The following is a 25,202-nucleotide window of genomic DNA, read 5'->3' on the forward strand; positions in this document are numbered from 1 at the left end:
CATACCCTCCAGTGGAGCAAATTCTCTTAACAAAGGACAGAACCTTTTACTCCAGAGTTAGAGACAAGACTAATGCTTAAAACCAGGGGATTTCTGTTGTGGGGAAATGCCAGCTGCTGGCACAATGGTAAAAGAATTTACCAAGACAGTTGTAGGTAAAGGAAGGCAGACTTATTAGAGAAAGTAGGAAAATACATTGCCGGGGAGACAACAGGCTAGTCAGCAGAAGCTGACTGTAGTGAAACCAAGGCTTGCTGGAGATTTTATAGGATGGTGTTTATGGCGTTTGTTGAAGAGGGCTTTGTGCAGTACTGATGACGCCAGGGTTGCAGAGAGCTAACTTGCTGGTGTCTGGTGATAGTTGGGTACAGGAAGACTGTGAGTTATTTGTGCAGGAGGGCTGTGTGTCCTGGACCATGAAGAAAGACAGACTTGTAGCTCATCTGCTTTCTCTTTATGCTTTCCCCTGCTCGCATCAGCCTGACCCCCTTTCCCTAATAAGAACTCCACAGTTTCTTAAGGCAAATTAGTTAAGTAGGTTCATAAACAAGAGGCTGGGGACTATGAGAATACCTCTGCTAGTGACACATTTGCCAAGGGCTGACTCTTCCTCCAGGATTTTCTATAGAGAAGGTATCTACTGTGAAGGTAAATTGTAATTTTCTCCATCAAGGTTTCCAAGGGTGTTCAGCAAAATAATAATTCTAGGGAGATGTTAAAAGGTGTTACAGTAAATAAGTATCCAAGGATCATATAATTTCAGACACTCTGAGTTACACAGTTAAACTGGTTTTGTAACTGGAGGATGTCTCAGTCCTCCTGGAGGATTTTATAAATACATTTCTCAAACTTACTTAATGATAAGCAAGCTGCGCACTTCTTTTTAAAACATTTTATAGCATAAGCGTGACTCAGAATGTATTTTCCAAAATATAGTTTTTCTAAATATAGTTTTCTAAAACTATATTTTTGTGTGTTTGTTCTATTTTTAATCTAATCATGAATTAATTTCCAGTTGGGAAGTTTATTCTTACACTTCAGTAAAAAGCTGGATGATGGTTGAATGGCAGACTTCCCAAAACTGTTTCTACCTTCTGGATCTCTGACCACCCTCTGGGCTCAGCCTACGTCTCCTGCCAAGGCAATGGAGTCTCATATAGGCACGCTAGTGCTGCCACTACTGGCAATGCAAACAACCCAAATGTTTGTGTTGCCACTTGGAAGCTCCCACATAGCATACATCTTGGAATCATCTATTCTGGGGTCAATCATGGCCTTATCTCTGAAAAAGCTGACACTTTATTTAGTGTTGGGCTACTCACAGAACCCTCTCCAGACGTTCATATTGGCCCCAAGATGACACAGAATCTGGTTCAAATGCCTAGGGTTGCATTTTCTCATTCTGTCCAGCTACCTGGTTATTCAAGAAGCTATTCATGTCTTCTTGTTTCCAGTATATTACTGCTATAATACGACAAGCCACACCTCCTTTGGCAGCTTGAGTTCCCAGGACGTAGGTGACTCCTTATTTCTCAAATCCTTCTCACAGTTTAAAACTAATAAGCTGCATGGGCACTGAACAGCTATTATCTGAGCATCCAAATTCTACAGAATCTGTGTCTTTTGTATCTGCTCTTTTCTCATTGTAAATGATGAAGATGGAGGATCATGTGCAAAAGTGAGTGACCAATTGCCCTTTGCATGATACAGAAATACTCTGGAGTCTTCCCTTCCCATTACTCCTTACCAATTAGCATGCATGTGTGTAGTCTAGTCACAGAGGCTTATCAAAGTAATGTTCAAAAAACCTACATGCTCAGTTTTTTGTCTTTAATATTGTGGGGGCTTTAAAGCATGTTTTTAAATCTGTCTTGAATGTTACAGCACACTGACCACTCTCAACTCATATGTAATTCTCCTGTTTGCCCCCTAATTCCTACTGGGCTCCCTCTCCAAGTAAAACATCTTTTATTCTTCTCATGTTCCTTGTTTGATTCCAGTGTCCTGCACCTTTCTTCCCTCTATTCAAGCCTGTTAGGTTTCTTTTTCCTGTATTCTCACTCTAAAACATCTCTGTGCTTTAGGTTCTTGCTCCGCAGTATAGTCCATGAACCAGTAGTATCAGCATCACTCAGAGATTTTTTAGAAATGCAGAGTCTTAGGCCCTAACTCACACCTGCTGAGTAAAGACCTACATTGTAGTGAGATTCTCACATGATTTGTGTGCACATTAACGTTTGAAAGGCACTATTTTCGGCTATTTTCTCCTAGAGCTGAAGTCATCTTTCTTCTTTCCTTCTCCAGACTTTTCTCTATGATTCGTTTTGTGCCAGATAGCATTACCTCATTATGTAAAGACCATCTTTGAAGACATCTTCTCAAGGAAAGTCTTCTCAGATGAAGAACAGAAACTGTACAATTTTACATTGCAGTATTTTGCCACTTAAATGAAAAGTCAGAGATTCCATGGCAGTGTAATGTGCATGTCAAATAGTTTATTGCAACAAATTGTACTCTGTTTTTGTGTTTGTAGGAAGAAATGTTACACAAATTCCATCTTAGTCCACACAAAAGTAAGCAGTGATAACCAGTATCTACTTATTTAACCAACTAATAAACAGTAAACTCGACTAGCCTAGCGATAAAATTTTATGAGGTTGTATGTCTGACCGAAATAATCTACTACATTGATTCACATCAATGTGGTAGAACTCAGGTAGTTTTTCAGCAATTTAAAGGCATAAAAAGTATGTTTAAACATTTCAATGCATCTCACAATATTATTAAAACTATGGTTGTGGAAAGTATTTTGCAAAGGTAAATGCTAGATCAGCATTGCCCAATAGAAATATAATGCAGACAAATGGGCAATTTAAAATATTCTAGAAGTTCACTTTGTAAAAATTAAAACCAAAATGAAAAAACATATTTTAGTAGTATGTTTTATTTCACTCATTTCAATTATACCTTGATATCCATGGGGGATTTGTTCTAGGACCCCCTCAGAAACCAAAATCCCTGGATGCTCAAGTCCCTGGCTTAAAATGGTGTAGTATTTTTTTTATAACCTAAGCACATCCTTTTGTATACCTTAAATCATCTCTAGATTACTTGTAACACCTAATACAATGTAAATGCCATGTAAATATCTCTTTTAGTATATTGTTCAGGGAATAACTACAAGAAAAATGTCTGTAAATATTCAATGCAGATATAACCATCCATTCAAACAAAAAGAAATCTTCCATCTGTAATTGGCTGAATCCATACATGTGGAACCCACAGACACACAGGCCAACTGTACATCCAAAATGTTATCATTTCAACACATGATTTATATTTTAAAAATTAATGTGATATTTATTTTCTTTTATTATACAAATCTTTGAAATCAATAGCGTGTTTTATACTTACAGCACATCTCAAATCACCTGGCTAGATTTTAAATGCTCAGTAGCCACCCATGGCTAGTGGCTATGTTATTGGACAATGAAAGTCTAGAATGTGATTTTTTTCTAAATCTTTCAAATCTTAATTGTCCCCTTTTAGAGAAGGAAACATTAGTACAGAGGTAACAGAAAGAAGGCTGAGCCATGAGTTATAAGATGTAGTGTCATTTCCATTTCTAAGACTTACATTGCAACCTTTGACACATCATGAAGCCTCTCTGAACTTCATATTTTAATGTGTAAAAACTTCAAAGGATAGTTATGCAAATTAAATGAGACAATAACTGTGTACTTTTTATCTTATAAGGTCTATATAAATATATTTTTAAAGCAGGTGATTTATTAGACACAAGATACTTAGATAAGGTGAGTGAGCAATACATAAATGAATCTGAGATGGATGCCCATGGCCTCTTCCCTATACTTCTGTGACTCCGTGGCCTCAAATATGCAGAAGCTCCAGAACCCGTGGAGACAACCAGGAATTGATTTTAGAACACATTTTAATATCCTTATATTGTGAACATCAAAACTCTGAAGCTCACCTTTTTCCCCCCTGAAGACTATAGCTAAGTAGCTCTTCTTTCTCCAAACCTCATCACTTCAGGAGTAGCGATGGATTGATTACACCCTCTTCTTTAAGTGTCTGAACAACAACAGCTAACAAGAAGCTATGACTTTTATTCTCAGTTCCGGTATTGCGTGTCAAGAAATATAAAGACCAGTAGTCCCAAGGGTTTCTTGTCTCCTGAGGTACAGCAGCCTATGTATTTCTAAGAACTATCCCTGAGCTGGCCTATCATTTTGGGAATCTAACATGGATTAATCACACTAATACCTCTTGCCATTCAGTGGGGGAAGATCCATGATCTAACACATGGCTTGCATTTTAAAATGTTGAACAAATGAGGCATCATAGACAGTGCTTGGTATAATAAGCAGTAGATAGACTATGAGGTCAGAGATAGAACAAATCACTACTATCTACAGCAATAAGCACAGTCTTCATGGAAAGATTGTAAAATATGCCTTCAAAGGTGGTGAGGATCCATTTAAGCTGAGAGGATATGCAAGAATATTTAAGATGTAGATAAAGGCATAAGCAAAGGAACTGAGAAGTAGAAACATAAGGAATATGTGGAGAACATTGGGAATGGCTGAAGTGTTTCTTGGATGAAAGAGGGGTTCAGTGTTTCTCATTTCTGGTAATGATGGAAGCAGAGTCAGAAGAATGACTGAGTCCAACCCTCCAGTTCCTACTAATGGCTTTCCAGGACATCTGGAAGAATGTGCCTGGTGATCCTTGGGTGAGCAATTTGTGGCTCCATTAAAATAACATATGCACTTAAACCCACCAAATTTTCAGAGGCAAGTAGCTGTATTCAGGTCTGGCTTTGTGGAAAACTATGACACCACTTCAGATTATCTCATAATCAACAGTGTCTACTATGTCAAAGTCACTACATTTCTGGAGATGAAGCCAGGATAAATAAAACATGGTCCTTACCTTATTCATATTGGTTGTGTACTAAAACGTGTTTTAATGTCAATTTATTTTCTTGGGAAAAGTGCCCTTGGTACCATTCATATTCCCTTAACTATTTTCCCAGTGTACTGACCTCTGCTGTAACATTGCTCCACCGTACATGTATTTGTGCCTATCTTCCCTGCTCTTTGGGAATTGTCCCCCTTGTTGAGACAAGGGGCAATTTCTCATACATTAAGGCCTATCATGATGACCAGCTTCCAGTAGAATTTATTTTTTTCAGCATCATCCTCATTCCTATTGAGCATCTATTCAATCAAAAGGCTTTGTTCTCTCCTGTCTAGAAGATCATGATCTGAAAAGCTGATTAAAATAGGCTAACTTACAGGAGCAGATTTTCACTGACTATATAAATAACAAAATGGGATCCATTTTTAACCAGGGGAAATCAGTCATGAATGAGAAAGCAATGGTATTAGAAGAACAGATACTTAACATACAATATTCTTGCTTATTCTTGAAATCAAATAGTATAGATAATCATTAATTCTACTTATACTTGTCCTAGAAAGCTTGTTACATAGAGGTCTACTAGAGTTAAATACTTAAAACACAAAACTTCAGCTATAGTCAATATACCCATTACTAGCCTGTGAATTATACATATTCTGAATAATGTTTAGTGAAGTAAATTCCTGTTATGATCATATGTGTGTGAGAGAGTGTATGTGTATTAATTACTTCCTCACCATTGCAAATACTTTATTTTGAAACTAAAAAAATTAAATTAGTGATTTGCTACACAAATATCACACAGAGCACATCTGATTGCAAAAAATTTTTTTAAAAAAGCAAATGAAGAAATATAATCCTAAGGCAAAGAGAAATGTTCAGATTATCTGTTAGTCTTCTTTGTTAATGTGGGTAAGCTGAAGTTAGCTATAGCAATCTCTTTATAGCTATGTCAGAAATTCCTTCAAATGTGTAGAGGAAGGTTTTTGGTCAGAAATGAGGAAGGTATAAAGTCAGGTGGGCTAGTATAAAGCCGGGGATCTAAAGAGGTTGCTTTGTTGTTCCTGTTGTTCTTGTTGCTATCTGGGTTTTTGTTTATTTTTAGTTTTTAGCCCTTTAGCTAGGGCCTTCTGAGGTGCTCAGTAGAGGTGTTTAGGTTTGGGAAGAACCACAGGACCACTGGCCTCCTCCTGCCACTCTCACTGTCACCATGGTAAAGTCCTGGAAAACAACCTCCTGCCCAATGGGAAGAAATTCTGCTCCACCCTACCCAGCAGTGCGCATCCGCCTCCACCAGGCAGCCTTGGCCTTTGCTGCTGCCCCTCCAGGCACTGCTGCCTTAGTCTTAATGGAGCCAAGAGTAGGTGGAGCAAAGGCACCTTGCTTACATTTGGTCTTCTGTACATTGCTACAGGTTTTATCCAAGAAATGCTAATGGTGCAGCAATATTTTCCAGAGCTGTATACTAAAATTAACCTTCTGTTTCTACTTCCCTCAAATAACATGAAAATTCAAAGAAAGTCTAGTCATATCTCAGTGAAAGCCTCCATACTGTTCTCACCTCCTAAGGGTGAACGTGGCTTCTTTTACTAGGTCAGACTCAGCAAATGAAGTTCTTCCTTTCTCTCCTTTTGAATTCTTCAAGAAATCTTGGTTTTGATGAAAACCGAATCTTCAAGATGGCCTTCACTATATTACCTGACGTGTCAAGATATGTCTGATCTGCCTACCTGTCTTCAGACCCACTTATGCAAACACACACACACACACGAAAACACAGAGGGGAAGAAATGGCAAAATAAACTGGTATTTGTTGAGTACTGATCCAGGCATTTTGTAAACATGATCCCATTTAGTGGCAGTAACCACTCAATGAGGTAAACATTTAGCTCCATGTTATAGGTGAGACTACCAGAGCCCAGAGTGACCATTATATTTGCTCAAGGCTGCACAGCTACTAAATGGCAGACCCAAGAAGCAAATATAGGGAGTCCGTCACACAAGGGTACATGCCTTGCTGCCCCAGGAGAAAAGCAAACAGGAAGTTGGACACTCATATTTGGAGATGGATAAAGATGAGTTTTATTGTCCTTCTAGGTGACTTTGCACACATTATGAAATTTGAAAAGCAAACACAGATTTGGGGCAAAAGCTCCATCCAATAACAAAGCTAATACACATTGCTAGGGAAATATCTGCTAATCTTTCTGTCATTCATGTCTCCAAAATATAATGCACAAAACTCAAAAGTGTGCACACATAAACAAGTGATCGTTGAAGAGAATCCGTGGAAGCAAAAAAAAAAACCTCTGGATTTAGAATTCCTGAACTTGTGGGTTCCATCAGACTATCCATGCTATTTCTGGAAAAGATTCTTAAATGTTAGTATGTGAAAAACAATCACTCAGACCACCTGGTAAAAAGGGGCTCCTCTTCCCAGCCCCTAAAGTTCTGATTCTGCAAATCTGTGGTTGGGAATAGGAATACTGAATTTCAATAAGCATTCCAGAGATCTACATAGTCACAAAATCCTGTAGTGTAGCAAAATGCCATCGTCCACTTCTGCACACCAAAGAATCCTGTCCTAATGACTCATGCCTACACCTTGGGAAGTTATCCTGATAAAGAAAAGAATAGGGAATTCAAGTGGCATGAAAAACTATCTGAGTGGAAGTGTGAACATACACCATAAACAAGCGGTACAGATATTGTTCACCCATAAACATAAGCATCAGCTTCACTAAGACCCAACATATACAAGAGTGGGAAGTTTCTCTTCCCAACAAGTAGGAAACTTCCCAGTCTTACATATGTTCCCCCAAGTTTCACACTGACCCATTTGTGCCTTTCCCTTCAGAAAGATGTCAAGAACAGCAGTTTCAGCTACACAGAGCGGGATATAGTACTGCCTTGGAAACATGTTTCATGTTTTTTGGCCATGAGTCAGACTACCAGGGCCTCAGAGAGTCAGGACTGCCAGCATACAGCCTCTCAACGCCAAGCCAAAGAATAGGCAAGCAGGTAGACACATCCTTTCGCTTTAAAATACAGCCATGCATTGCTTAATAATGGGGATAGATTCTGAGAAATCAGTATCTAGGCAATTTTGTGGCTGTGTGAACATCATAGAGTGTATTTACACAAAACTAGATGATATAACCTACTACACACCCAGGCTATATGCATTAGCCTATGGCTCCTGAACTACAAACCTGTATAGCATGTTACTGTACTGAATGCTTCAGGCAATTTTAACACAATTGTAAGTATTTATGTGCCTAAACATATCAGTATTTATTTAGGCAAGTATTTATGTGCCTAAACATATCAGAACATAGAAAAGATATGGTAAAAATACAGTATTATAATCTTATGGAACCACTGTCATAGATATGCTCTATCATTGACAAAAATGTCATTATGCCATGCATGACTGTAAAAGAAAATAAGTACCCAGGTGACAGTCCCAGGAACAATCAAATAAAAGATTTGCGCATGAAATCCCAGCCTTCAGAGACAGACGTTCAGAAGTTTATTATTAGACTTTCCTGACCTTGCAATTATTGTTTGGATAATAGCCACCTAATCAGGCTGCTAAGTGACATTGGCTTATTTAGGTTAGTAATCATTCTATCTTTCTTTATGGTCTCCAGAGCTTGTGCTGTTTATAAAAAGGTTTAATTGCCCCAGTTGGGACTATGTTCATGCTACAATATTATAGTTTCTACTTTTGAAGATTCCTACAGGTGGAACATTTGTACATGTGTATACAGTCCCAAGTGGATTCCAGTTTTTAAAATCATCCCTGGACTTACCCCAATTATCTATCATAAGGCTGACATGATTTATGATTCATGTTGTACATTTATCTTGTGGACCCTACTAATCTGATAACTAAATATCTGGATGGAGGAGATACACAGAGAAAGTCAGAGAGAGAAAATAAATGCACACACAGGCTTCTCATTTTCCATACTTATTAAGATTCATTTCTGCTTTTAACTAGTAGTATATGGTCTTTTCACAAGTTATCTCACCTCTCTGAACCAAAGTTTTCTTATTTTTTTCTTTTTATTTTTAGTTGACATGAAATAATGGTACACATTTATGGGGTACTGCTGAGATTAGCTTGGTGGTAGAGACCCCAACCCAGGTGGTGCTGAAGGAATTAAGAAACAGACACAGAGATAGAGTGCAAAAGGTGATATTTCAATATGTGTATATAATGTATAATGCTCAAATCAGGATAATTAGCATATCTCTTTCCTGAAACATTTATCATTCTTTGGGTTGTGAACATTCACAGTTCTCTCTTCTAGCTTTCTGAAAATATACACTAATTCACCTTAGCATGCTGTAGGACACTAGAATTATACCTCCTATCCAGCTGTAATTTTGTAACCATATACCCCTCTCTCCATCCTCCCCTTCCCCTTACTCTTCCCAGCCTCTAATACCCACAATTCTACTCTACTTTCACGGGCTCAAAATAATTTTTTAGCTCCAACATATGAGTGAAAATATGTGGTATTTATCTTTCTGTGCCTGACTTACTTTGCATAACATAACATCCTACAGACACACCCAAGTTATTGTGGATGTCAAGATTTTATTCTTTTTATGGCTGAATAGTATTCTGTGTCTGTGTGTGTGTGTGTGTGAACACACAAACACATACATATATATACATATATACATATATATACATATATACATATATATATACATATATATACATATATATATATATGTATATATATATCTCACATTTTCTCTATCCACCTGTTGATGGACACAGACACATAGATTGATCCTATATCTTGATTGTGAATAGTGCTACAATAAACATTAAAGTTGAGATACCTCTGTGACATACTTATGTCCTTTTCTGTGGATATACACCCAATAGTGGGATTGTTGGATCACAAGGTCATTCTGTTTGTAGTTTTTCAAGGAACCTCCATACAATTGTCCACAATGGCTGTACTAATTTACATTTCCACCAACACTACACAAGAATTCCCTTTTCTCTGCATCCTCACCAGAATTTGTTATTTATTGTCTTTGTTTTAACAGCCATTCTAACTGGGATGTGGTGCTATTTCATTGTGGTTTTGATTTGTATTTCCTGGATGATTCTCATAAATCTTGAGCATTTTTCATGTTTGTTGGCCATTAATATGTCTTCTTGGGCTGGGCACGGTGGCTCACACCTGTAATCCCAGCACTTTGGGAGGCCAAGGTGGGCGGACCATAAGGTCAGGGGTTTGAGACCAGCCTGGTCAAAAAGGTGAAACCTGTTTCTACCAAAAATACAAAAATTAGCCGGCTGTGGTGGCACACGCCTGTAATCACAGCTACTTGGAAAGTAGAGGCAGAAGAATTGCTTGAACCTGGGAGGTGGAGGTTGCAGTGAGCTGAGATAGCGCCACTGCACTCCAGCCTGGGTGACAGAGAAAAACTGTCTCAAAAAAAAAAAAATACATGTATAGGTATATGTATATGTATATACACACACACATACATATCATTTGCAAATATTTTCCCCACTTTACAGGTTATCTCTTCACTCTGCTGACTGTTTCTATTGCTGTGCAGAAGCTTTTTGGTTCAATATAGCCCCATTTGTCTATTTTTATTTTTGTTTCCTGTGCTTTTGAAATCTTAACCATAAAACCTTTGCCTAAACCAATGTCCTAAAGGATTTTTCCTATGTTTTCTTCTAGTGGTTTCATAGTTTGAGGCCTTACGTGTAAGTCTTTAATCCATCTTGAGTTTATTTGTATATGTGGTAAGCGATATGGGTCTTGTTTCATTCTTCTGCATATGAATATTCCATTTTCTCAGCATTGTTTATTGAAGAAGGCATCCTTTTTCCAATGTATGTTTTGGTGCCTTTGTTGACTATCACTTAGCTGTAAATATGTGGATTAATTTCTGAGTTCTGTATTTTGTTCCATTGATTTTGTGCCTGTTTTCACCAAGGTTTCAATATTGATAAGCTAGATATATACTACTACCAACAGATCATCTATTTGAATGTTAAAGCTTCTTTTAAAGATCAAGTAAGAAATATATACAGAAGTATTTTCTAAAATATAAAAATCTTCGTATATGTTTGCTGCTATTAATAGTGCTTGTTGGGGAGCTTCTGAAGGAGGGAGTGGTGAGGGAATCGGATATGTGAACCATCGACTTCCTCTAACTCCATCCCATTTTTCAAAGTGGGTGCCAGTATGATATATGGAAAACACCTAAATACTACTGAAGAATGTTATGACACACGTTTTTTCTTTTTTTTTTTTAAGAAACAAGATCCCACTAGGTTGCCCATGCTAGAGTGTAGTGGCTATTCACACGTGTGATTATAGCACACTAAAGCCTCAACCTACAGGGCCTCTACTACCCAGAAGCTCAAGTCATCTTCCTGGGATCAAGCCATCTTCCTGTCTCACCCTCCCACCTCCTTCTCCCAAGCAACTAGGACTACAGGTGCATACAACTACACCCAGCTTTGTTATAACATACTTTTGTATATTGACACAATAAACCGTGTATGTATTTATTAAAATTATAATTTTAAAATCTGTTTCTAACTCTTCATACTTGTAGTTACATATGATAAGAATGTTTTGATTGCAACCACATAGAACATGTATGCTTGTAAACAGAACCTTGAAAATAATATGTCAAAGGAAATTAGTTGCTGTGGTAGAATAGTATAATTTATGGATTTTTTTCTAAACATTCTTGCACACTGCTGTTGTCTATTCTTCCTTTTTTCTGTTTTCAATAATAATTCTAAGTCCTTTAAATTTCTCACAGTTTTGACCTCTCCTCACCTTTTTCAATAAAGATATTTTCTTATCTTTGTCCATTGCTAACTCATCATAAATTTTAAAAATTTGCTTTTTTAGGAACTCTGTCTTCAGCTCCTTCACTCAGAGAGATAGAAGGGAATCAAGCTTCATTGTAATGCAAGGAGGTGGTTACAGATTATTTTACCACCTTCGAGTTCTCATCTACATTTCATCTGAAGGGACAGCCTGGGAAAGAAAGCCCAGAGTATCTCAACCCTCAAGAAAACAAAATAATGGTAGGAAATCACACTAAATATGTGGGCATATGGGAAAGAAGACAAAATGGCTAAAAGAAAGGATTTATATTAACAACTGAGGCGTGGATACATCAAATTAGACAGAACATAAATGGCTCTAGTGACTATTTAAATACTAGATCATATTTCTCAGAGTAAGGATGAAGAATGTAAAGAATGAAGCTTTCCTTCCCATTTTTCTAACACCACATGTCAGATGTTTGAGACACTGTGTCAATTAATTCATAAGTATACCCATCTATTGCACTTGGGGGGGCTGAGAAAGATGGATAGTAGTCTATCTAGTCAATATTAGAGCAGTGAAAATTTATCTGCTCAGTAAATCTTGTCTTATGCATGACAGGTGCTGTTTCAGGCACTAGGGATACAACTATGGGGGAAAAATACCTTCGGTTTATCGTGTGGAAAAAATATACTTACAAACAAAATATTTTTAAATCATGTGACACATAATTTTGGAAAATATGCACAGTGTGAAACAGAAGAACAGAAAGAAGACATTCAGCGGTAAGTAGTGTATTTACTAAAGTGTCTATCTCTATTTGAAAATATGACCTGAATAAGCATGATGGAATAAATGATTAGATTTCTTTCTCCAATATTAAAACACATAGACATCATCTTGTCTTAGCAGAAAAGAAGGTACTAGCCTAGTCTTTGGCCTGATTTCAGCCACTGAAACCCTAAATCCTGAATTAAGACACAACTGTATTATTCTCCTTTCCGTAGAGATGTAATGTCCCATATGACTTCAAATAATGATAGCATACAAAGCTACAGCTAGAGAGAGTCAGAAAATCAAACAAAACCATCCCATTTTAAGTTAAAGCTCAAAGAATACAGTTACTTTTTTATTAACAAAAATGGCCAGTTAGTGGCAGAATGGAAACTAGAATGCAAGCCTTTTTAAAACTACTTTATAGCACTCTTTGCACTGATCCACACATACTATTAAAAAGGTTTCCCTTCAGTGTTTCTCTGGACATTTACCTATGGCAAAGAAATAATTCTACACTGATACAATGAGAAACCAAGCAGATTTCTTAAAAAGAAGAATTTTATCTGAGTTCAATTTTATCTGAAAAAGACAAACATAAGACAGGCATAGAAATATTTTACATCCACCAAAACTGTTTATAGATGTATCTTAGGGGATATTATATGTCCAAAGCTCTTAAAATTGCTCTGAACACATAACAATTGCTTAACTACTACAGGTAGTAATAAATCGAGTCTTTTTTTTTTTTCCTGAGATGGAGTCTCGCTCTGTTGCCAGGCTGGAGTGCAGTGGCCCGATCTCAGCTCACTGCAACCTCCACCTCCCGGGTTCAAGCAATTATCCTGCCTCAGCCTCCCAAGTAGCTGGGACTACAGGTGTCCACCACCACGCTCAGCTAATTTTTGTATTTTTAGTAAAGACGGGATTTCACCATGTTGGCCAGGATGGTCTCAATCACTTGACTTCGTGACCCACTCACCTCCACCTTCCAAAGTGCTGGGATTACAGGCATGAGCCACCACGCCCAGCCACGTCTTTCTTTCATAATTCATCTTGAGTCCATTTCCCACTAACCTGCTCAGCATTTCTGCACTATCTTCCATTTCTTTATGATATATAAGGATGAGCATTTTTATATGTTTATTGAATAGTTGGATATTCTTTTTGTAACATGTCTTGTTCATGTGTTTTATCCATTTTTCTCTTGAGCAGCCTTTCTCATATTTATTTATAGCAAGTCTTCATATATTCTGAATACTAGTTGCTTGTCAAATATGTGTATTTCACACATCCACTCCTTATCCAGCCATCTGCTCTCTCTGTGGCAGAAATACAACTAACAGCTCTCTAGAGGGACAAAAGCATGAATAATTCTGGAAGTCGTGAAAGAATCTCCTTATTAATCAGTCTACTGCTGTGAGAGCTGAACTCTGCTGAGATCTTGTCAGAAGAAAATAAAAAAGGACATCAAATAAGGCTAAAACAAGGCTATATTTATTGCTACACTGGCAAGAGAAAACCTTATCACTTAGTTTTGAGTTCTTAGATCACTCTGAGAAGAAATCAAAAGGATGAAATACGGCAAAAGGAAGAAGTATATCAAATAAGGCAGAACACTGAACCCAAGAGTGTGATTGCTGGATGAAGTAGACTATAAACTCTTTTTGTAAATGTTTGCCTTCAGTTTTCTCTTCACCAATCCTGGGAAACCTAGTGTCAGGTCTGGAGTATATTATATAGATCCCAGTGGATGTAGGACCATGGACTGGATACATTTATATATTACTGAATAAAGTTTGGCAGTAGCTTTTTGTAAGGTTTTTTGACCTTATTGTAACTTAATACACCAATGGTGTAGCACTTTGCCTCTTGATGCTATCATTTCCTCCTCAACAACCAATCCTCTTCGTAAAACATGGATGACAGCAGCTAGTATTCCCTATCAGCACGTAAGGAGCCATTTCTGCATAGGCAACACTAAGAGGATGTCTTAGTCCTGACATGTCAGAGTACTGGCTACTGGAAAAAACAAGAGGAAGTTGCTTGTAAAGTTCACAGGGCCAGAGTTCCAAAAAGGTGCTTTGCTAGAAAAAAGGTAGGACCTAGGAAGTTTAATGAGTCATGTGGAGTCTGGAATATGATAGAAAAAAGAAAGTAGCTAAATCAGAGAGTCAGAATAAATGAAAAAAATATCAAATAGAAAAACAAAATACAAAAAAAAAAAAAAACCTCTCTTGAACTGAGAATTTGAAAAGCCACACAAATTTCTCTTCCACCTCCTTCATTGGCTCACCTCCACAGCTTCTAAAAAAAAAAAAAAAAAAAAAAAAAAAAAAAAAATTCACCATCCATAAAAAGTCTAAATATACCATCCCTAAAAATATTATAATTTTCAAAACAGAACATGAAAATAAAAAATTCTGAGCAAATGATAGAATGTACACATACATGCATGCATACACATTAGCAATAGCCAATAAAGCAGAGAAAAACCATTACACAAAACCAACATAATTTTTTAATTAAATAATTTCAGACATAAAAGAATACTTTGAACAAAAAAAAGGTCCATGTTACAATAATAAGATAATGAATATTTCAAAAATTAAGCAAAACATTTTAATACATACTTTACTAGAAAATGTATGTAAGATGATAAATTTGCACATGAAAACATACTCTATGTCATTAGTCATAAGGAAAATATAAATCAAAACCAAAATGAGATATGACAAATCAAATATCAAATCTGAGAATAGCTGAAATTGAAATGACTAAATATATTGAGTGCTGATAAGGATATGAAGCAAGTGAAAAGATCAAACATTGCTGTAAGGAATACCAAATAGTACAGCCACTTCGGAAAACAATTTAACACTTTCTTGTAAAGCTAAAAATACACATATCATACAATCTCATTTTTAGGTATTTACCCAGGTAAAATGAAAACAAATGTCCATGCAGAGACCTATATCCTAACATTTATAGCATCTTGACTCAAGATAGCCAAAAACTGGAAAAAGCCAAAATTTCCATTTGCAGGAGAATGATAAACAAATTGTGGTATAATCATCCAGTGAAATTCCATTCAGTAATTTAAAAAAAAATGAAATACCCATATACTCAACAAAGTGAATGCTTCTGGAAAGTATGTATTTTGCTAAGTCAAAGTAGATGATCAAAATATCTATATTTTGCATGATTTCAATTTATATGACATTCTAGAAAAAGCAAACCTATAAAAACAGAAATCAGGTCAATGTTTACCAGAAGGTAGGAGTGGGAGAAGAGACTGACCATCAAAGAGCATGAAGAAATGTCTCAAGATGATAGACATGTTCTATGTATTAGATATTATAGTGGTTACATAACTGCACATATTTATCAAAATATCTTCTATCTGTACACTTTAAAAGAGTGAACTTTATTATTTGTAAATTATACCCCAATGAACATGATTTTAGAAAACATATCCCCAAAGTCTATTAAACAGTTTATTTTTTTAAAACTCAGAATAAAAGTAGGTAAGCATTATGTAGATGTAAATCAGGAACTAACAGAACCAAGATAAAAAATTGAAATTTTTAAATAAAAAATGATCCCTATAGTTTAAACACATAATTGTCCATAAAAGAAATGGGGAAAAGTTGCCAATGAGCTACAATGCATAAAAGAATAGGCACAGAGGATTTTGCAAAGGAGTTCTACCACAACTCCAAGAGCTAGTAAGCCCAATGCTCCAAACTGTTACTGAGCATTGGAAATGAAAGAATGCTTCCATACTCCTATGTTAGAATAAATATAACATTGATTTAAAACCTGATATTGACTGTCCACTCCGGAAAAATCACCTCACTATACCCACCACTACAAAAGTACTATAAATAGAGTCCACTGCACGTTAAAAAATAATATGTATAACGAAGTGAGGTTTATTACAGGAATAAAAGAACTACTGAATATCAGGAAACCCATTAATATAATTTGCCATCTTAATAGATCTAAGTTGAAATTACATGTTCTTCTCAATAGATCACAAAAAAATCATTTAACAAAATTCAACACCTAATCTGTTTTTTTTAATTGATGAGATAGGAATCAATGCCTACTTTCTTAAAAGACAAAGCATGTATCATAGAATGGAGAAACATTGCTTCAATTAAGGTAGGACAAGCACAAAGAAACCTACTATTGCCACTACTGTTTGACCTTGTAATACAAGTCTCTGACAAATCAAAAAAACAAGCAGAAACAATCAGAGGCATAAAAATTATAAAGAGTAAAAATATATCTCTGTTAAGAACATACAAAATCATAACTTGAAAACCTAAGAGAATATTAAAAAATAGGGCCGGGCGCGGTGGCTCACGCCTGTAATCCCAGCACTTTGGGAGGCCGAGGCGGGTGGATCACTAGGTCAAGAAGAGACCATCCTGCTCAACATGGTGAAACCCCATCTCTACTAAAAATACAAAAAATTAGCTGGGCATGGTGGCGCGTGCCTGTAGTCCCAGCTACTCAGGAGGCTGAGGCAGGAGAATTGCCTGAACCCAGGAGGCGGAGGTTGCAGTGAGCCAAGATCGCGCCATTGCACTCCAGCCTGGGCAACAAGATCGAAACTCCATCTCAAAAAAATTAATTAATTAATTAATTAATAATAATAATTTTCAATAAGAATTCAGTAGGAAATCAGTAGAAATAAAATTAGCATATCAAAACCATAGGCTTTATATATACAAATTATAACCAATACAAAAATGCAATGGGGTAGATCGAATCAAACTATAGACATAAAGACATATGTCAACACAGCTATTTCAAAATAAGACATATTCTAGCAGATTAAAACATAGAATAATTAATCTAATCAATAAATTGATTTATATAACCTGTCGTCATACATAAATTTCATTATTGGTATAAGAATTTTACCTTTTTGTTTGTTCATAGAATATTCAAAGTTAATCATGTGCTTGGGCACAAAGAAAACCTTGACAAATTCAAAAAGTAGATTTTTCTGGGTATTTATTTATATTTATATTTTATTTTATTTTATTTTATTTTTGAGACAGAATCTTGCTCTGTTGCCCAGGCTTGAGGGCAATGGCACGATCTTGGCTCACTGCAACCTGCGCCTCTCGGGTTCAAGCAATTCTCTTGCCTCAGCCTCCCAAGTAGCTGGATTACAGGTATGCCCCACCACGCCCAGATAATTTTTGTATTTTTAGTAGAGAAGAGGTTTTACCATGTTGGCCATGCTAGTCTCAAACTCCCGACCTCAGATGATCTGCTCCCCTCGGCCTCCCAAAGTCCTGAGATTATAGGTGTGAGCCACCATGCCCAGCAAGGTATGTATTTATTGTAATCTATTTTTAACAAAGGAAAAAAATTAAACTGTGATCTAAAATTGGTAGCTGCTTGGTAATTAAGAAATTCTCTTAGACTATCCCCAAATCCCTGGAGAAATTAAAACTAAAATTAAAAACTGTCTAAGAAGAAACAAAATAGTAAAAAAAAACTTATAGGAAATGCATGAGATATATCAAACTCAGTGCCTAGAGAAAAATATATAGTCTTAAGTGTATACATATCAAAGAATTTAAAACTATTTTAAGAAGTTTTAGGGATAAAAGCAAAAACAAAAGGAAAATAATTAAAATAATAGCTCAGAATAATGAAATACGATCTTGGAAATATTTTCAAATGGATAAATACCTAAATAAATGGACCTTAAAAAGACCAACAAAACTTAAAACCCACTAATAAATCATATTTTTTATTATTATACTTTAAGTTCTGGGGTACATATGCAGTTCGTGCAGGTTTGTTACATAGATATACATGTGCCATGGTTGTTTGCTGCACCCATCCTCCCATCATTTACATTAGATATTTCTCCTAATGTTACCCCTGCCCTATCCCTCAACCCCCTGCTAACCCTCCCCTAGCCCTCCTACTCCCCAACAGGTCCTGGTGTGTGATGTTCCCCTCCTTGTGTCCATGTGTTCTCATTGTTCAACACCCACTTATGAGTGAGAACATGCTGTGTTTGGCTTCCTGTTCTTGTGTCAGTTTGTTGAGAATGATGGTTTCCAGATTCATCCATGTCCTTGCAAAGGATATAAACTCATCCTTTTTTATGGCTGCATTGTATTCCATGGTGTATATGTCCCACATTTTGTTTATCCAATCTATCATTGATGGGCATTTCGGTTGGTTCCAAGTCATGGCTTATTGTAAACAGTACCGCAAGGAACATGTGTGTGCATGTGTCTTTATAGTATAATATTTTATAATCCTTTGGGTATATACCCAGCAATAGGACAGCTGGGTCAAATGGTATTTCTATTGCTAGCTCCTTGAGGAATCGCCACACTGTCTTCCACAATGGCTGAACTAATTGACACTTCCACCAACAGTGTAAAGGTGTTCCTATTTCTCCACATCCTCTCCAGCATCTGTTGTCTCCTGGTTTTTTAATAATCACCATTCTAACTGGCATGAGATGGTATCTCAGAAGAAACAAAGAGAGAGTACGTAAATCTATGGCAAAAAAAATCAATCCTTATCTTCTAGTGCGACAAATATTTAATTAGGTCAGGATTTGGTTCAGAATAATTCAGAGGATGAGCTTTGAAACTGGATGAGGAATACATGGGAATTCATTATACTACTGTCTAATTTTTTTAAAATTGCACATTTCCATTTGAAGCTACAATTCTATTTTTATTTTTTCATTTATCATTATTTATTTGTTCTAGTCACCTGTTAAAAGAAAAAAAAAAAAAAAAAAAAAAAAAAACCTGTCCTACTTCTACTTCTCTCATTATTCTACTGAAAATGCTATGGCCAAAATCACCAATGACATTCTAATTGCCAAATTCACTGACCTTTTCTTTTCTATCTCTGTAACATTCTGTGTGATTTTCTGCATGGTGACAGGCACATCTAGGTTTCAATTGTCATCCTAAGTCTGATAACCCCTTGTCTGTTACCCCCTGAATGAACTCAATCTCATCCAAGGATGATAGCCCTGTAATCTATTGTCAAGTTCCCAAACTAATTTTTTTTTTCTGTCAATTGCATGTCCTGTTAGCACCTTCAGCTTAACCAAACCAGTGCTTACCAAGTTCTTCCTCATCCTGTTTGCACTTCCTTCCATATTTTAGATCTTATTAAATGACACCTTTGACTAGCTGGAATGGCAGGTGGAATGGCAGCTGGAAGGGTATCTTTGACTAGTTCTCCCTAGCTAAGGACTTGATTTCCTTTTTGACCTGCATCTTACTTATCTCTCACATCCTATCTCTTTCTCTAATTTGGCTACATCTTTGAATCTTTACCGCCACTACCAGTCAAAACTAAAATGAGACAAAAGTCTTTCAGCACAGGAATTCTACTCTTAAGAATCAGTGGCCTAGAAACAAAATTATCAACATGGAAGAGCATAACAGGAGTTGCCTATATACCCTCTTGGTCCTCCCACTCCCCTAGGCCCCAGAGTCAAGGGTCAAATCAATAAATAATTCCATGGCAGCTGGCAACCCTAACAACAAGCCTACCCTGATATGGGATTGGTGAAGGGTGGGAGTTCATCCCCACAGCTACCAGCAGTGTTAGTTACTGTGGCTTGCAGATTCTAGAAGATTTAGGAATAGCTCTTGAGAAAGAAGGGAAATAGCACCTTAAGGGCAGCCAGATGCTCAATGTAAAGGCTAGGTATCCTTGCCTCCATAAAGGATGACTCTGAAGGACCACCCCACATCCAGAGCACCTGGTGGGGTCGGCCAGGGCTGCTTCTGTTACAACCACATCTCTGTTCACCTTCTGCTCAAACCTGCTTCCCTTAAACAATTACAGATGTGGTTCCCAAAAGCGCTTTACAGAAAACTCCCTAGGTACAGATTCCTGCCACAGAGTCTTTTCCCAGAAAACCCAAATTAATACTATGGTAATTGCTGACAGGTCATATATTATATGCCAAGAACTCCTTCAAGTGCTGTATGTCTCTAAACTTATTTAATCTTTACAAAATCCCTAGGTAATAGGAAACATTGTCTCTAAGACCACACAGCTGCTGAGTGATAGAGCCACAATTTAAAATCAGGATCCTTAGTCCATTTTCTTAACCCTAAAGTCTCCCTAGTAATATTAAGTATATTGTTTAGTATTGTTTAAAAATGAAAGAGATAAATAATAATAATACACAAAGATGTGCAGAGAGATTAGAAGAAAGCTTGATATGTTTGAGGTAATAAAAAAAAAAAAATTCTATTTTGACCAAAGGGAAGTAGCCTGCATTGAGGTCAGAAAACAGGCAGGGTGAGGCCTTTGGAGATGAAGCTCATCTTGGTTGTGTAAAAGGCATGTTTTTGGATTGCAGCAGAAGTCCTCTAGCTCTTGATCTGATGCATACCATGTTTGCCCACTCAAGGAATCCAAAAATGTTTTATGTGCCAAGTTACAGAGGCAATTCTGACAAGAAATGGTTACCCATGTCTTATAAATGAAATTGGGCTATAATGGCTCAGTGTATCCAGCCAGTTGTCTGGTTTCAGGGCGATGGTTTATTTCCTGGATGACTGCCTAACTAAATATCATTGAGACCTCCCCATGGGAACACACATATCTTCAAACATCCTAAATTTTGAATGGTCATTCCATTTTGTGATACTAGCCAGCTATTTATCTCAATGATCTTGAAATCTTTTTCCTCTTCACTGACCCCTACCAAATGTTAACTAATCCTGGAGAATGTAATTCTAACTCCTAAATTGGATCTCTTTAGTCATGCACGTCTAACTTTATTCAAGGCCTCTAATGATCCCTTACCTGACAGCTCTTTCTATATGTGATGTCAGACCTCTATCTGATAGCTCTCTTAGGACTTCTGCGCCCCTTGGTTCTTTCACTCCACTAGGACCCAAGGTCAAGGGTCAAACCAATAGATGATTCCATGGCAGTTGGCAGTCCTGATAGCAGGCTGGCCCTGATAGATACAGAAGTGGTGAAGGGTGGGAGTTATCTATCTTCTCTGTTTTACAGGCTGCTTCAGATTCTGCTGCCACCAATGCCTCAGCAACCACTGAAAATTCAGATATCGCCCTTCCTGTAACTAACCAAATCAAGGAAGACACCTACAAAATACTGGTGGCGTTTCCAGCTAGAAATTTTCACTCACAATGGTGCAAATTTCACATAGAAGTATCCAGGGTATGAACACACTTTTCTCCTCCTGGGCCATAGTCTTATTGGTGATGGGAATCGCCATAGAGGAATGGGTTGAATTGATTCCGGAAGACGAAAGAGCCAAGATGAACCACAGTCCATGGATGAGGTGTTGCAATGCTCTTTGGCCAGAAGGTCAGAACTGTACTCTAGAAATAGATGGGTAGAAAGGAAGGGTGTCCTTAACTTTCCTTAACTTGCATTAATCTAAGAGTGTACCCATTATTTTCTGGCGCAGCTTCTCAAGTTGCAGTGTTCCCCTTCCATAGTCAATGCAGTCAAAGCAGACTCCAAAATCTCACCATTTAGGCATTCTGGAGAAAAGTTTGTATGCTCACAGCCTTAACTGCTGGATATTTGAGAAGTCTCAGCAGTAGCAGTAGGGTGATGAGCACAACTAGACATGTGGGTAAGAAAGAAAGGTAACTGGCATTAAATAGTCTATATTGCCAGTAGAAGATGATGATAGGGTGAATTGGGGTATTTAACAAGAAATGAGTTCGAAGAAAATAATAGAAAAGAAAGACACATACAGAGACAACAGAATAGAGAACAACTGTTTCTGGTTGTCTTTCTCATTCAGCTTAAGGTTCCTCTGCCTCTTTGTTCTTTTACAACTTCTTTCTTATTATTTAATCAAATCTTTCACCCTATTCCAATTTTAACCTAGAGATTTCTGGACCCCAGGTGGAAATGCCTAGAAGAAATATATGTCCTCTCAAAACAGCTTCTGCTTTCCAACAGATGACCTAAGAGTGGTCAGGATTATGATGATGTCAAGCCTTGGCCTTTCCTTCCTCCTTAATTTGATCCTGGGTATGAAATTAACCTATCTGATTCCTCAAAACAAATATATACACCTCTTCACTACCATCCTCAGTTTCTTATCAGGTAACTTCCTGGCTCCCGTAACACAGGTTTGTAGGTGTACTTTGATGGGTGGGTTCAGGCTGCAGTCCCTGAAAACCATATATATAGAGATACAGCTATATATATATGCAGCTTCTGAGTTAAATGTGCCACAAAAGCAGAATCAGGGTCAGTCTTTGGGCAAGGTGCAGTTAAACCGGGTGGAGGTTGGGAAGTCAAGTGTGTATTGAATGAAGACTTGCATCAAGGAGCCAAAGTTCCTCAAAGGGACTTTTTTTCCTTTTGTTTGGACATTAGGTATCCTTCTCCTCTGGGCACTCGTATTATATCACAACAAGCTGAAGCAAGGTCAATCTGTCCACTTCTCTAGTTACAATATCAACTGGATCATGTACACTGCCTACTTAAACATTTTCTTTCTTTTTGTCTGTGGTGAGTGCCTCCAGGGCCCTTGAAGGGTGTTAAGAACCAATCTATGCCCGACAGAGGGAAGGGTAAAAGGTTGGGATAGGGGAATAGAGAGGGGAGTGCCAAACCTTGCATTTTAAAAGGCTGCAGTTCACCTGGATTCATTCTCTGAGGACAGTTCCTCCAAGGAGAGTGGGAGGTCAGGCCTATGTAAGATGTCTACTGTACCTGGCCTCAGAGGGTAGGCCAGGTACAGTAGACATCTCCACCTTTTCTTTTGCCTTTCATACCCTCCCCACTTTAGTGCATCAAAGTCATGACCAAGTTGGGTGTCTGAGACAGAATGCTCAGCCACTGTGGAGATGAACAGTCACCCTGGGAGTACACTGTAGCGTCAAGGCAGTTTGAGGGCAAAGAGAAATAATATCTGATGCTAGATGACCATCTACCAAAACCGAAATCTCTCCTTTCCTAAGAAGTCTTTAAAATTTCATTTGCAATTGCACTTCCTACCCCAAGAAGGAGCATGCTCTCTTTCAAAAAGAATCCTCAATTTTCTTAAGCTGAGCAGCATTTAAGCTATTGTGCATACACTTCCAGTTTCTTCCACTAAAGCATTCACCTCCCAGATGGCTTTGGGTAGTTAAAAGGGATCCACTGAGCTTTGGGTCAGGGTCTTCAACTAAATTGGAGGGAATTGTTTCTGTGACTCTTTGTTGTCCCTTCATCCCATTCCCTGGAATCTCTTTTCCCTAGGAATCTTCTCTCTACTAGAGTACCAGTTGTCTACTGGTTGCTGTACCTGGCTGAACATCCATAAATCTGACAATGAATGTAAGGAATCTGAGAATTGTATCAAAGGTATTTCATTACCAGAACACGCTGCAATGCCTCATGGCATTGTCCGTTCACACACTGTGAATTCAAAGGAAGGAACTCTAAACAAACAAACACGTCGCGTAACCTGGGCTCTGTGATTTGGCCATCTATTTCTTGCAGTATATGCTCATCTTTATGGAAAAAACTTTGTGGGTGTGTGCTATGTCTCCAACTATGTTGCCTCTATTTGACGTCTTGGTCGGGGTTTGTAAAAAGATCGGGAAGATGGCTTTTTAAATAAATCCTGGCGTGCTGAACAGTTTCTTCTGCAACATTTGTTGTTAATATAATAAATATTATCATATAAATAATACTTGCTGTATTGTCTATATATCACAAAGATTTATAATGATTAACAGTTTTATTGCTATTGTGAAATATTTCAAAGATACATAAAAAATAAAACAATTATCAAATATCTATGTACATATCACCCAACTTTATAAAAATTTAACATTATTTCTTTGAGAAGTTTTCCAATTAAATTTGCAGATATAACTGATGTTCCTCTAAAAACTTCTCTAGTGTCATTTCCCTCCCTTGTTTCCTATCATAAAATGCAGGATGCATTGCTGATTATTTTACATTCATGTTGGCATTTTTACTACAAATGTATGCATCTATAAAAATTATAGAGACCAGCTTTTCAAATGTTTGAAAGTTAGCAAATATCATATTGTAGATATCATGTTATATTTATTTTAATGAATTGCTGAAATAAATCTTCTAATTATTTTAGAATTCCTGGGTATATCCATATAAGTAAAACTTGGTTCCTTCATATCTTTTTGTAGTTCATATTTTGTGGTGCTAAATAATATTCCATTGTAAGAATGTACCACAGTTTATCTATTTCACCTACTGAGGGATATCTTGGTTGTTTCCAAGTTTGGGCAGTTATGAATAAAGCTGTTATAAACGCCTATGTGCGGGTTTTCATGTAGACATAAGCTTTCACCTTTTTTGGGTAAACACCAAGGAACATTATTGCGGGTTATATGAGAAGAACGTGTTTAATTTTGTGAGAAACATTCAAACTGTCTTCCAAGGTGGTTGTACCATTTTGCATTCTACCAGCAATACATGAGAGTTCCTGCTGCACCACATCCCTGCCAGCATTTGATGTTGTCAGCATTTTGAATTTTGACCATTTTAATAGGTGTCAATGTGTCTCACTGTTTTCATTTGCAATTCTCCAGTGACATAAAATGTGAAAATCATCTTTTCATATGGTTACTTGGTATTTAGGAGGTA

The 25,202-nt window shown here is 37.1% G+C and overlaps 1 protein-coding gene across 2 annotated transcripts; it reads left to right on the top strand.

Moving 5' to 3' along the window:
* The first annotated feature begins 21,501 nt into the window (after window positions 1–21,501).
* Window positions 21,502–24,261, top strand: TMEM225 (transmembrane protein 225). Of its 2 annotated transcripts, none has more exons than XM_032285110.1 (4): window positions 21,502–21,926; window positions 22,536–22,682; window positions 22,959–23,093; window positions 23,826–24,261. In XM_032285110.1, exons 1-4 carry the CDS (start codon window positions 21,746–21,748, stop codon window positions 24,044–24,046), a joined length of 684 nt encoding a protein of 227 aa, XP_032141001.1. In that variant the 5' UTR covers window positions 21,502–21,745; the 3' UTR covers window positions 24,047–24,261. The 2 variants fall into 2 exon arrangements, with proteins under 2 accessions (XP_032141001.1, XP_032141002.1); XM_032285111.1 differs by having other exon boundaries at window positions 21,502–21,776.
* Window positions 24,262–25,202: the final 941 nt, after the last annotated feature.

Source organism: Sapajus apella, unplaced genomic scaffold (assembly GCF_009761245.1).
Source record: "Sapajus apella isolate SASKATOON/1434 unplaced genomic scaffold, GSC_monkey_1.0 scaffold16, whole genome shotgun sequence".
Taxonomy (NCBI): domain Eukaryota; kingdom Metazoa; phylum Chordata; class Mammalia; order Primates; family Cebidae; genus Sapajus; species Sapajus apella.